A 15,093-nucleotide genomic window follows, 5' to 3' on the forward strand; every position below is an offset into this window, starting at 1 on the left:
TTCATTGTGGGTAATTACGCCCGACTGCAATGAATGAACAGATGATTAATTAAACGGTGCATTGTTAGGCCTTTGGCTGGTCTTGATATGAACAAAACGAGACATCCGTGCGCTACTTGCAACTTTTATCAACACGCCGCGGGTTAGGTTCGCGGTTGTGCTCGGGCCCTCCGAATGTAAATTTACAGTGGAATCTCGTTAATACGATTCTGCATAATACGTTTTTCGGCCTACTACGTTTTTCTTTTCATTCCGGACCAACGTCCCTGGGAAATAATGCATTTTCATGTGTTTATTGCGATCACATTTGTGCCCAAAAATTGGACAATACGACCGTGAAAGCGGATCTTGACCGACATGTCTAGAAATCCTACGTTTATTCGTCAGTGTATTAGCTGAAACCGCGTTCCAACAAACCACGATCTGCACGTTGCAAAGCCGCTGAGGACGCAGCCCGTCGGTTTTGCGACGAAAAGATCGCTGCCAGGCGCGCCCGCTGCGTTCAATGATGATGATAATGATGACATGCGAGTTAGTTGCTGACGGGGTATGCACATTTTCCACCTTCTTTAACCTCTTTGGTTAATTATAATACGATTTTTGCATAATACGTCTTATTTTCCGGTTCCCGTGAAAAACGTATTAACGAGATTGCACTGTATGTAGACCATCAGAATGATAGCATCATCATCATCATCATCAGCCTGTCTACGACCACTGCAGGGCAAAGGCCTCTCCCATGTTCCGCCAATCAACCCGATCCTGTGCTTTCTGCTGCCACGTTATACCTGCAAACTTCTTAATCTCATCTACCCACCTAATTTTCTGTCTCCCCCTCACGCGTTTGCCATCTCTTGGAATCCAGTCAGTTACCCTTAATGACCACCGGTTATCCTGCCGACGTGCTACGTGCCCGGCCCATATCCATTTCTTCTTCTTGATTTCAACTATGATGTCCTTAACCCCCGTTTGTTCCCTGACCCACTCTGCTCTCTTCCTGTCTCTTAAGATTACACCTATCATTTTCCTTTCCATCGCTCGCTGCGTCGTCCTCAATTTAAGTTGAACCCTCTCTGTAAGTCTCCAGGTTTCTGCTCCGTAGGTAAGTACCGGTAAGATGCAGCTGTTATATACCTTCCTCTTGAGGGATAGTGGTAGACTACCATTAATGATTTGATAATGCTTGCCGAATGAGCCCTATCCCATCCTTATTCTTCTAGTTATTTCACTCTCATGGTTCGGCTCCGCGGTTACTACCTGTCCTAAGTAGACGTACTCCTTTACAACTTCCAGTGTCTCGCCACCTATCGCAAAACGCTGTTCTCTGCCAAGATTGTTCCACATTACTTTAGTTTTATGCATATTAATTTTCAGACCTACTCTTCTGCTTTCCGTATCCAGTTCAGTAATCATGAGCTGTAATTCGTCTCCCGCGTTACTCATCAATGCAATGTCATCAGCGAATCGTAGGTTACTGAGATACTCTCCATTAACTCTTATCCCTAACTCTTCCCAATCTAGGGCCCTGAAAACCTCCTGTAAGCCCGCGGTGAATAACATTGGAGAGATCGTGTCTCCCTGCCGTACGTCCTTCTTTATTGGGATTCTGTCGTTTTCTTTATGGAGGACTATTGGCCTCGAGGCCCACCACTGGAAACGCCGGCGCCAGCGTCGGCGTGACGTGCTTGGCAGGATCACGTGGTCTCAGCGGCCGCGTCGGCTGCTTGTGGAGCGCTGCCGCGTGCTTTGAAAACGAGTTTCAAGTACCACATGCGATGCGGTATGTTCAAATACGGAAGTTTTCTCGCATTTTCTACTCAAGTGAAGCCATTTTAATAGAGTATAGCTGGCCTCCGAAGGCGACAAACATGGGGCTCTACCGCTCGGTGCCGCAGTGCCGGGCTTACGCAGCGGAGCCCAGTGTCAGCCTGCACCGGTAACCGCGGGACAAGAAACTGAGTGAAGCATGGGTTGTAAAGCTAAGAACCGGCAAGTAGCCATCGGCTACGAGTCTTCTGTGCAACAAAAGCACTTCCGCGACGAAGCTTTTCGTTACTGCGTCGGGCCTGCGATGTTCGGTGAGCAGCAGACAGCGCGCACTGAGACGATGGCTCACGCGCGCTTCCCGCCGGCAAATGATGCTTATCTGCCACAGCATGGAAAAGGCGCTACCTTTTACCACGTGGGATACTATCTCAGAACCCTCCCGTTCGACCTCTTGATCGTCGGCCCCGTGCTCAGCGTCCACAAAATCGGCTGCAGATGCGCAAGTCATTGTTTAGATACGTTGAATTAAAAAAAACTCACAGGGTCCCTTATGCATTCGCCAAAGATGATTAGAAGGCGAAAGCCACCTTCTCCTTGTCAGTCGATGTATTGATTCTCCCGCGCCCCCCTCCAAAAGCGTTCTGCACCTAACGCGGTTTTGCACGGCCTCCGTGACCGATCACGGAGGTAATGCAAAGCGACCATGACGTTGAATACGGCATCACGTGACGTCATGTTATGTGACGTCATAATAATGCTACATATTTTGGCAATCTGTGACGTCATGATGACGTCATATGATAACGCTATCACCGATCACGGAGGCAATGCAAAGGGACCATGTCGTGTGAATACGTCATCACGTGACATCACGTTTTGTCACGTCATGGTGATGTCATAACGAAGTTACAAATTGAGGATGTCTGTGACGTCATGATTACGTCATATGTTGACCCGATCACGTGACGATTATTTTTTGCGTCACTCGTCTTGACGCCGCGACGGTCAATCTTCCCGTTTGAAGAGGCATCTGGCTTTCGCCTTCATAAGGTACGCGACGTTTGCTGATGGACGTACATAGCGAGAGAGTGAAATGCTGCGGCTGTGTGCTGCATTCATGTTGGCAATAACATTTTTTCAGTCAAGCTTGCGTTACCCTGACGCAAGTTCACTGGAATGCAAATGGAACGATAATTAAGGAACATTAAAAAAAGGCGTTGCATTTGATCACGTTTTGTGCGAGCACCAAACGAAACGAATGCATTGAATAAAGAAACACAACCAGCAGCATTTGCCCGCTCAGAAGGTCGATCAATACGCAGTGCGAGACAACTTGTCAAATGACATTGAAACGTAGACTAAATTAAAAAAAAAAAACACTGAATCGTCGGGACGGCACATCACAAAGTTGCCATGCGCACCGAATCCGTAATTGTCACGAAATTGTTTTTGAACTGCTCTTATACCGTCCGCGCAACACCAGTTGTTTGTGTACTCACAAATTCTCATATTTTGCGCCCTAAAGTTAACAGCGCGGTGCCAAAACGCGCTCGTAGCAAAAGCGAAACCATCAGTACGAGTATACATGCAGCCGCTCATACATGCAGAGGCACCGTCAGTCGTCGCGAACCCGTGCGATCGCTGGCTTGAGGCTTCTTTCTGTTATGCTCCGTTTGGTTATACAGGTAGTCTACTCTAACGGGATATTTCACATATTTTGCACTCAGCGAGTGACTACCTTTCACGCAAGAAGCCAGTTCAGGGGTCTCCAACGCTGTGACCGCGTGAAGCGGGTGCTCGGTTTTCTGCAGAGAGACAGCGACTGTAGACTATCTTGTGCTTTCTGTTCGTCGAAAATTGTTCTTTTGATAGGAAAGAACATTTATTTTCGAAAGTACCTGCAGAAATGTCCCGGAGGGCTTCCGCGAGGTGATTTTGTAGAGCGCCGACAGCAAAACCTATGGGGAGCGCGCCGGCGGCATCCTGCCTAGCACGCAATCGAGGCGCGTCCGATAGAGGGCGACTCCGTAACTCCTCGCCGCCGATAGTGGCTGTGGATCCGCTGTAGATTTCTTCCATTATGTTTATATAGGCTTCGTCGATGCCTTGATTCCGCAGTGCCTGCATGACTGCTGATGTCTCCACCGAATCAAATGCCTTCTCGTAATCTATGAAGGCTATGTATAGGGGTTGGTTGTATTCCGCGCATTTCTCTATCACCTGATTGATAGTATGAATATGGTCTATTGTTGAGTATCCTGTACGAAATCCTGCCTGGTCCCTTGGTTGATTGAACTCTAATGTCGTATTAATTCTGTTCGCAATTACTTTTGTAAATAGCTTGTAGACAACGGACAGTACGCTTATGGGCCTGTAATTTTTCAGGTCCTTGACGTCCCCTTTCTTATGGATCAAGATGATGTTGGCATTCTTCCAAGATTCTGGTATCCTCCCCGTCGAGAGGCACTTCGTATACAGGGTGGCCAGTTTCTCTAACATAATCTCTCCACCGTCTTTCAACAGGTCTGATGTTACCTGATCCTTACCAGCTGCTTTGCCTCTTTGCATTCCCTTTAGGGCTTTCTTTACTTCTCCTGTCAATACTGGTGGGATGTCAGATTCCTCTGCGCTATTACTCCTTCTTACGTTCAGGATGATAATGATAGCATATCGAAGGCTAATTTCGTTAAAATAAGATCACAGAGGACATATGCACTTTGAACAAGTTATGCCAGTAAATACTTTAATGAAGAAAAAAAATAATGTCGTGGTGGTAGCATATATTCATGTAAAAACTTGAAGATATGCCCATTCGAAGAGTTACTTTAAAATGTTTGATACCCGTCCAGCGCAGCTGTTATCCGTCAGGCTTCTTGAGTTGATGTGGTGTAGTTGGCACGGAGTCAACTACACGTCATATACGGGAGTCTTCTTCGTGTGAACATTTCTGCCTTTGAATACGAAATTAGCATGCTGACCGTCAAACTTCATGATGAAGGTGTAGGAACACAATTGCTTGAGAAGTAACACACAAAACTGCGTTGTCGTCTAATACGCCCTCCTTTAATGCTCGCAACATCACACTAAGTCCGTTTAAACTTTTGCTTTCTTTGCGTATATGCCGACATGCACGCGGCAATTGTGCCCGCCAAATGCCACAGACCTCATGCGCAATCAGCATTTACGTAGATGAGAAAGCCTTTTTCGATAATCAACTTTAATTAACTTTTTCGAGTTTAACTTTAATATTCATCTGTATGTGTCACCGTGCATTACACGAAAATGGTGCTAATCTTAGAATTTCTGTTAAGAAGGCATGACTTCACTGCTGCTCTGCCTCAACTTCGCAATTAGAAAAGGACCCGTAAAATTAGTAATCATTACTGCAAATTTCAGCTAATAGGCCAAATTATTGTCGAAATTATAGTTGCGGCTAATGTCTACGTTAGCTAAGGAGCCCATCTGCAAAAACAGCATGTGCCTGGATGGAATAACTTCTATTAAAAGCAAGTGCTCCTCACCAGAAAAAGAAATATTCAAAAAACGCAGGGGTCGAACCCGCAAAGATTTTCGCTCTTGAGTGCTCATTGCCATTGGCCACCAGGCTTCGCTAATAATATACCCAGCATCACGATTGGCTGAAAGTTTTTCTTACGAATGATTCTAGGTGCAACACTTTTGTGAATACAAGCCCTGGTACACATACGCTTGGTGCATCGCAACCGGGCGCACTTTGTATGCGCCATCAATCGCAGAATCTGCTTTATGTTTTCTGTTTAACACAGTTTGCTCATTGATTTTCTTTCTTCTTCTTTTTTTTTGTATACAGGAGATGCCGTGGAGAGGTTGAAGTTAAAAGCACCTAGGCTATATGTACACGTACTCGATTTCTCTACGTTGTGCCGCAAGAAAAAGAAAGAAAAAAAAAGCCGATGTGAACCATCGCATTTTTTTAAAAATAATATTGCGCGAGCGTTCACGCTAGGACGCCTAATATCGGCGAAAAGTAACGAGTCGGCAGCTGCGGCGCTCCGGCGGGTGAGGGCGAGAGTGACGTTCGTGCGCACCTGCGAGGGAAGCGTGCGAGGAAAGCGTGCGAGGTGTGCGTGACGTCAACGCCCAGCTGCGGCGTGACCTACTTGGCACCGCTCCTACACCTGCGCCGAGGGAAGCGCGTTGCCTCGCGTTTGTGCGGACGGACGGACAGCGTTACACAGGCTAGTCAAAGAGCTGCTACGCATCTAAAAATTGCGAGGGTGTACATCATGCCGCAGGTTGAGTGAAATCCATCACACAACGCCAACCGCACGTTTTGTACCGCGCGTCATTCGTTCTGTGTCTTATTTGCTCAATGTGACATGTGCCAGCTATCCCAACAACAAGTTCAACTTTGTTCTGTCCTCGTTTCCGATAGCTGTACTTACGTCCACCCGCCATGTAGAGCCTCACATCGAAGCACTCGAGGCACATTAAATAAATAATAAATAAATAAGCGTTGACCTGCAGTTGGGTTCATACGCTTGAACTATTACTGGCTCTCCGATGAAGGAGGCCTTCAATAGAGTCAGTGTCCTAATGCGCGGTATAGTTACTGAATTAAGCCACCGATGCCCTCGACAAAATCTGTCCTATTCCTCGAAAGTGCCAATGGTACGACACAAACAATGTCGTATGACCTATGGCAATAACGTTGACCGGCCCATATGCTTTCAGTAAGTTCCACATGCGGCAGGTAGTTCGTGACGGCATGCTCTGAATATGCTTTCTCGCTCCGTGCGAATGTCTACTGAGCACTGTTCTGGTAATGACGCGCTTGCATATCATGGTAACCGCTGGGACACCGAGTTTTCGACTGAAGCAGGCCGGTGATGCTATGACGATGGTGTTAACATCGCAGCATCGGCTTAGGAAGGCGCAGAAGGCAGTAAAGGAGCGCTCTTTCCACTCGCTTCTCTCTGTTCCCAAGTCGATTCTGCGTTGCAACAGCGAGTGCCGCATGTACCACTCGCTGAAAGCAAATGGACCGATCAACGCTGTTTCCCATAGGTCATGTGACAGGGCTCGTTCGGTACCATTTGTACTTTCAATATACTGCAACCAACACGATCAGGCCTTGGATGCAAAGGCGAGCGTGCTTTCTCGCAGACGCCCATGGCTGGGGACTGCTATCGACTGCTGCTGCTGCTCATGCTGTGGGCCCCGCTGTGGCTGACACCGGCCAGCGGCAACAGCAGCTGGGGCTCGTGGGTGGGCCGGGGCCTGCCGCGCACAGCCGAGTCGCGCGCCGAGGGATTTGTGCGCTGCCCGACGCTGTGTGTCTGCCAGGCCGTCAACCGGGGTAAACGAATCACCTGCGACCTCGGCGGCATGCGCTCTATACCGACCCAGAACATGGACAAGGACATCCGGGTGCTGCAGATCACCGCGCCACCGGAGCACCCCAACGAACTCATCATCGGCAGGATATTCCTCCAATTTACTGCGCTCGAAGAGGTGAGTGCACGCGAAGCGACGCGCAGCTGCACGATGGCATGCGTGCTATAATAGTAGATCGCCCCCTCCTCATTCGGCTGTGACGGCGTCTCTTGTCACCACGATGCGATTAGAGGTGACCTTTCACGTTGCCTCAGTTGATAGTTGTGCGCGTGACACGCGCAGAGGCATAAAAAAATAATAAAACGGGAGGACGCGCAGGTGCAGCACTAAAGGGTGTGCAGAGAGCGAGGACAGGATAGTTAGCCGGCACTTTACTTCTCCTGATTTTTGGTCTTCTAAATCGGATAAAATGACGTTACAAAATAGCTCGAACTTGTCGAGTACATTGATGAAGTTGTTTATGCCATGGAAACTGAAATAGAGAACCCATCTTAAATATGTTCTGGCATCTACAGATGGCGCGGGTTTGATGGAATTGGAAAGAAAAAAAAAAACTATCGATGGAAAGATATCCATGTTCAACCCCCCTCCCCGAAAATTTTCAGTTTTGCTTGCGTATATATACACGCGCACATACAAAAAAATTTCTGGCTACGCCCCTGGTTCTGTTCATATTGGAATTTATTTCCAATATTTCTGCGCATTCCTCACTTTTAACATAGAGCTGCAGACTTTGAACTGTAACTCTGGCCGTTCGAAACAGTAACTCGCACTGTGACCCTGAATATCTAGCTTTTCATCACTAGAATTATTACCTTCGTCACGAACATCACCCAAAATATTGTCAACTGTCTCCTAATAACAGACCTGAGGTCCCTTATTTCTGGCGGTGTGAATAAAGTATTAGTGCCATCTTCAGTGCCGAGATCCTACCTACTCCGTGGTGTTTTCTTGCTCCTCACGAATCAGCATTAGAGTTTATAAAGTTCCGTCGATGGGAACATCGTAGCACTTTCAACATCTTTAATTTGAATCACGCAACTGCCTGCAGATGGGTGTTCAATTTTATGTCATTACCACTCAACGTGTTCATCGAACTTTTCAGATTTTCGGATTCTGCCTTGTTCCATCGCATATATATCGTTTCTTGCGGAGCGATACCGGCACTGTTTACCACGTGTATATTGCAGCTATGTTACGGCGAGAGCACTGTTGACTGGCAGCGTCGCTAATACAGCATAAAAAAATTGTCGCATGTAGGCGGCATACCAAGCCACCGAAAGATAAAGTGACTTCTCTTCTACAACAGCTGAAATGATGGAATAGTTAGTTCAACAAGATGATACAAAAACAATTGGATTCGTCAGTACTGATCGTCGAATTAGAATACCTGGACATGTCAACAGGAAGTCTCTACCGAAAGCATAATCACTTCGCTAAGTCAAAGGGGGCATAGATCATGGTTTATACTTAGGCGCCTGTCGTGCAGCTCATCAGCCGTATCTTCTTTTCTCTTCGACACTGCTCCATTTCAAGGTAGCACATTGGATGCCTTTCTCTTTGCCCCTACATTCCTTCCTTGCAGGTACGGATCACGCGCTCGAATGTACCGGCCATCGGTGACAGTTCTTTCTGGCCAGGAAAGAGATTACAAATACTTGACTTGAGCCACAACAACATCAGTATCCTTCGTGACTCTGACTTCCGTGGCTTGTCCGAGCTGCGGCTGCTCAACCTGAGCTACAACCACATTGCACGGGCTCCTTCGGCGCCCTTCCGATTCCTGTCCAATTTGACGAGCCTGATCCTGTCGGAGAACAAGCTGGAGGCGCTGGCGCCTCGCTTCCTTTACCTTTTGCCAAGGCTGCAAAGGCTCGACCTGAGCGGGAACCCACTCAAGAGCCTCGATCCGGATCACCTGAAGGACGTGCGGCCGTTGCGAGTTCTCGGCCTGGCCCGCTGCCAACTCACGAGGCTCCATTCGCTCATCTACCAGCATCTGTCGAACCTGGAGTCCCTAGACCTGCAGGTCCGTGTTCCACGCATGCTGGTCCGTTACAAGATAACTTGCAATTTTATGATGAAGACCTTTTCGTTACTGACCATTCATGGATTTCACATGAGGTCCCAGGTCCCATAGTTATAATAGTACCAATTCCCGCAACTTTTCACGCATGCTAACGGATGTAAGCCACCCGCCGCAGTAGCTTAGCAGGCTGAGTAGTTGCGCTGCTACGCTTGAGATCGCGGGTTCACTTCCTCGCCACAGCGGCCGTATTTAGTTGGGGGCGAAACGAAATAACACCAGTGCACGTAGATTTAGATGCACGTTATAAAACCGCGGGTGGTCAAAATAAATCTGAAGTCCCTCACTACGGCGTGCCTCATAATCATGTGGTGGTTTTGGCACATAAAACCTCAGTAACTATTGTCATTAAAGGATCTAGACGTAAATCCAGCTATATTCAGTCTAAATCGGTTTTTTAACAGCGGAGCTGTTTAATCGTTCGCAAAAGCTCGGGCTGATTTTGGCGGATATGTGACACTGAAAGCGGATATGTGATAAGCAGCTCCTAGCATAGCATCGATGCCTAGTGATAGCCAATCGATAACCAATGATTAGCTAATCGATAATCGATCAATAACCAATAAATTCCACAAAATGTTTGGATGTGCTTAGCATGGCCCGAATACATGGCCAAAGCCTAGTGATAGCCAATCGATAACCAATCAATAGCTAATCGATACTCTATCAATAACCAATGCATTATAGAAAATGCTTGGATGAGCTTAGCCTAACCATGTATATTACAGTATAACAAGAGGTTGGAAAGGGAAGTGATGGTGAGAAGGAGATGAGAGGGTAAAACATAGCATAGTCCTGTATAGTATAGTATAGTATAGTATAGTATAGTATAGTATAGTATAGTATAGTATAGTATAGTATAGTACAGTATAGTATAGTATAGTATAGCATAGCATAGCATAGCAAGCGTGGGAAAAGAAAGTGAGGGTGAGGAGGAGGGTAAGGAGGAAGGCAACGCCACTCTTCGCACCACTAGTGCGTAGCTGCCCCAATTTAAAAAAGAAAACATAACAAACACGAATATAATTTGTCTGAACGGCTTTTAAGTAAATTCGTCGCTTTACTTTGTCATTTTATGCGGTGGTACAGGGAGACCTGCCTCTCATGCAACGGAGATCGGCTCGCGCTAGGTGTTGCCCAATGCACGGTCGTCGCGAAAAATTCTTCACTGTAGAGTTTTACACCGACTGATGCCGGACGACAAGAGCCTGGGTCGTATGCATTGTCAACAGATTGATAAACGTGACATTTGGTGCGATAATTCAGGTTCTAAGCGTCCCAGAAACGTACTTGTTTAGTGCTAAATCGCCTGTGGATAAGCTTTTGCAAATGTGTGGTGACAGATACGAAAGGTTTGACATGTCCCGCAGGACAACCAGCTGAGCAAGTTGGCGCCCGAAGAATTTCGCCACTTGCGCAAGCTGCGGGTGCTGAAGCTGGACGGCAATCGGCTCGAGAAGATACCCGAGCGGGTGCTGGACGGCCACTCGCTCAGCCAGCTGGGTTTGTCCCGCAACCAGTTGTCATCGCTCGATCCGTGCGCCTTCTGCAACGCATCCGTCGAAGAGCTGGACATGTCGCGGAACAGGCTGCAGTCGGGCGAGGGCGACCCACTTCGGCCCCTCGCCTCGTCGCTGGACCGGCTGGATCTGAGCTGGAACCCGCTGTCTGGCGACGCCGCCGCCGCTCTGGTGCGCTCCCTCAGGCGTCTCAGCGTGCTCCGCCTCGAGGGCCTCGGGCTGCAGAACCTGCCCTCGGAGACATTCAGCGGCGTGCGCACCCTGCGGGAGCTGGGGCTGCGACACAACCGGTTCAGCAGCCTCCCGCCGGGCCTCCTGACGCCGCTCAAGTCGCTCGAGGGCCTCGACTTGGCGTTCAACCGTATGCGCGGGGTGGCGCCCGAGGCGGTGCGCGAGCTCGACTCGCTGCCCGCACTCTCGCGGTTTACGGCGCACGACAACCCGTGGCAATGCAAGGAGTGCCAGGTGATGGAGCTGTCCCGTTGGCTTGCCGAGCGGCCACTCGACTGTGGTGGACCCTGCCCCACGTGTGCTGGGCCGTCCAACTTGGCCGGACAGACTCTCGCCTTCCTGCCCGTCCACGATCTAGAGCCCTGCCGGGAGCCCCTCGTCCAGCGGCGGCTCTCGCGGGCCGAGTCCCAGGTAGGCACGGGCCCCCCTCTTTATTGCGAACACAGTCAGTAAAAAAATAATAATAAAGCGAAGTGAGAAAGAAAAACAGCGAAAGTTGCGTTGATGTGTCCACGGAGACGTCTAGGAAAGAATAAACGAGAAGACAAAACGCACACGCCACCAATTCGCAACGGATGGGTGGGCAAGTTGGTTTGGGCTCATTACGGTGAGGCAGCGCTAGACAACGAATACACAAGAAGACAAGACAGCGCACGTCTTGTCTCATTCTCGTTCCTTGTGTATTCGTTGCCTAGTGGGTCCTTACCATAACTACTTTGTAATTCAATAAGTTGGTGCGTCTGCACGCAAAATCCCGAAGAGAACGCATCGTTAGCGTAAGCAAGGCATCTTCAGAATGAGGGTCAGCCACGTAGGCGAAGGCTTTCATCCTTTCAAAAATTATAAATTAGAAACGGCAAGCTAAGAATTCTATAGCGTAATATAAAGCTATGAATGAGCATGCAGGCGACACAATGCTAAGCCTGAAATAACTTTCTTACCAGCGGTTTTTGAAGATATTGTTATACCTTGAGTGAAGTACACGTGTCGTTTCATCGTCACCAATAACAAAAAGCGCATGTGCATGCGCATAGTTTTAACATCTATGTAGTGCATTTGAGTAGTCTCCAGATAATGCAATAATCCGGAATAAAAACTGAACGCGCGGAGCCGTGATCCTATGTTAAAGCTGCGTATACATGGGTTCAGGCAGGAAAAAAAAAACGGTTTCGTTTGAACAAACTGGGAATATTGATACCTCGTCCACATAACAGGTGCCGATCTGAGAATTCGGACGAGCTAGCAGTGTGATCAAATAAGTGGAGGGTTTCCTTTTTTTTTTCTTCGTGTTCGTAAGACACTAGCTGATAATAACATCGTTTAAAGGATTCTTCATATTCGCCTTCGTGTGGGGAACTGGATCGGCCAGTACGAATTTTTTCTTGAATTGTAAAATTGTTCCGAGAAACTAGTATGGGCTCCTTCATGGCTTCGTGCTTCAATCGTGCTTTCCCTTTCTTTGAAAGCTAATGCGTGGCAGTAATTTGTTGGGGCTGAGGAGCATGCACTAGGAATATCCGCACACGTTTTATGTCGAATATGCCACCTGTAATAGGGGCGCTATTGCTGTACAGTGAATCGTACAGAGACATGATAACATGGCGCAGGTGGGCCTGATCGTGGCCATCATCATCATCATGCTGCTGGTGACGGTCATCGTGGCCACCGTGGTGATCTACAGGCGCCAGGGCGCAGTGTACTACACGCACGAAGACGACCGGCGCATGTCCTGCACCGACGTGAAGCGGCCCTCGATTGTGGCCACGCCGCCTGCCGACGACATCAAGGACTGCGCCAAGATAGCCGCCTGCTGAACGCGCTACTCAACGGCTCGCGATCGTGCTCTTTGTGATAGCCAGCCGCGCCAGCGTCCAGGACGGTGCGCCAATAGCGCAGGCTGTGTTCCCCTAAGTCAGCAAACAGCTGCCGCTGGCAGTTTCATCCGCCCGCCCACACTCTAGAGCGAACTGGCTACCTGCCGACCGGACATTGCAGGGGCTTGCGGCTCCACGCTTCAGACGTGCATGCACCGGTGGCTAACGCGTATTACACAAAATGTGGCCAAGGTGCGCGGGACGCTAAAGCAATACGAGGACCCCATTACAGCTGCAGAGTGAATGCAGGCGGCGGTCGTGCCAGGCATCATCATGTTCTTACCCGCCACATAGTCAGCCCGTGTCGTAAGTCCGCTGACCTCGACCGGGACGGGTGTTATCGGTTCCTCGACATACACATAGTCGTTCGTTGTCGCTATACGCGACGTTGCGCGCACTTTTTGGCATCAAGTCAGCGTGGGTGCATGATTGGGCATTTGTTTCAAAACAGCTGTATAAACTGATGCGCCTCAAAAGACTGATACGGTCAGTGTGCTTCAAAAGTGTTTTTGATATTATTCCAAGAGCAAGAGGTTTGCCGTTGTGTTCAAGAACGCAGCTTGACTTTGTGTGTCGAAACTTCATGTAGTTTTGTTGAGTTATTTTAGCGCCATACGTGTGCCGTTACTTTGTTGATATAATCGCTTTGCGTAGTACTGTTGTGTAAGATTCCACAACATCAATTTTGTCTTCTATACATAAGCGTTCCTGTCCTCAGTACAATAGGCTTTTGCGCATTACTGTGACCATTGAGGTGTGTTCTTGTGCTTTTGTGCCGTGTAAAGTTGCATGAAGGGCTGAAAAACTCGTTAAAGCTAATTTTTTTTAACAGTAACAACGACGCTGCGACAAAGTATTGCGTTATAACTGAATAATATGTATATACCAACTTATACCTTTGAAAGTTCATTACGAAATCGGCATTGTGCGTTTTTGATATGTATGCATATTTTTCACGCTTCATCAATGCGAAAATACAAATTCCATTATTGATTTTGTTTGTGCAATCGAGCCACAGCGTAGCCTTTTATTTGTCTTTTGTCTGTTGCCTCAGCTTTTGAGGTCGATATGGGAACAACAAAATAAGTCATGTATACTACACACTATGCACCACTTATGTGAAGCGACATTCACGACACTGGGCGTCATGTTTAGAGAGGGGATTCTGTGATTAGCATTATGCCATTTCTTCAATCAACTTTCGTGTCCTATGCAGAATGTTCATCCATTATTGACCTGGAGACTATAGTCGAGTGAGATTAATGCAAATATAACCCCATCTCCAAAATAAGTACTCTGTAAATCTCGCGCGGTGCCCCCCCCCCCCCCCCCCCCCCACCGGCCCCCGTTGCCACATACATGATATCCCGTATGATAACACTTATTTGAAACCGAGTACCAAGCGCAGGAAAGTCGTCATTAAGCGGCAGTACATTTTCTTTTATGGCCCGGAGACAAGCATCCATGCACGTTTGCGCGCACGAGTTGTTTATAGTGACGCCTCTGTGCTGTATGTCCTACTCGTTCGCCAAAAGAGCGTTGTTATCAATGCCTCCGCAAGGAGCAACATGCATTCGGCCAAAGTTCAAGGCACTTGGCGGTGTTCAGAGCTTTCACCACTTTGCGTAACGCAATGAACTATTGTCGCCACGTTTAGGCAATCATGTCGCGCGTGCGCAGTTTTCCAGTGTCTTGGAAGCGTTCCATTCGGAGGGCACGGTCCACAGGCGTGATCGTGCGCTAATGCAGGTCGAGTAGACCGAGTGGCTGATGTTTCGTCGCACGCGAACTACATTTTAACTATTTTTTAGGGCAGTTCAGAGAAACGCACGGCGTCGTGACGAGCGCAAAACCCGCATTTGCTGCCCGTAATTCTTAAACATTAGAACCGTGTACAGACAATGCTGCAAATGCTTGGCCACACAAGGTGCCAGCGTGAATAACAGTGTACGCGATCTTTGTAATATAAGTATTCATCACTTGTGGAAACTGAAGCATTGAGAACGTCTACGTTGTAGCGTGTATATGAACCTTGGCTTGCATACATATACAAGATCAGTGCGATAAGTATATGCTCTACCAAGTCTGTAAATTTGAATCACTGTCACACATAGAACTTTCCACGACTGATTTCATGCCCCGTGTGCGTCTTTCCATTGGTCTGCAAATTATTACGCTAAACATAACAGAACGATTTTCAAACCAAGAATTATCATCGTCCTTGTCACTGCAAATAGAA

The 15,093-nt window shown here is 48.0% G+C and overlaps 1 protein-coding gene across 1 annotated transcript in view; it reads left to right on the forward strand.

Annotated features, from left to right (window-relative positions):
• Positions 1-13,863, forward strand: part of LOC119404354 (toll-like receptor 6) — a 124,983-nt gene extending 111,120 nt beyond the window's left edge. The window contains exons 3-6 of the mRNA XM_037670899.1: positions 6,913-7,260; positions 8,729-9,172; positions 10,600-11,391; positions 12,588-13,863. Of these exons, the coding sequence (XP_037526827.1) occupies positions 6,919-7,260; positions 8,729-9,172; positions 10,600-11,391; positions 12,588-12,794 (1,785 nt within the window). The 5' untranslated portion in view covers positions 6,913-6,918 and the 3' untranslated portion in view covers positions 12,795-13,863. The remainder of the gene's footprint in view (positions 1-6,912; positions 7,261-8,728; positions 9,173-10,599; positions 11,392-12,587) is intronic.
• The last annotated feature ends 1,230 nt before the right edge of the window (positions 13,864-15,093 follow it).

This window comes from Rhipicephalus sanguineus, chromosome 1 (assembly GCF_013339695.2).
Source record: "Rhipicephalus sanguineus isolate Rsan-2018 chromosome 1, BIME_Rsan_1.4, whole genome shotgun sequence".
Taxonomy (NCBI): domain Eukaryota; kingdom Metazoa; phylum Arthropoda; class Arachnida; order Ixodida; family Ixodidae; genus Rhipicephalus; species Rhipicephalus sanguineus.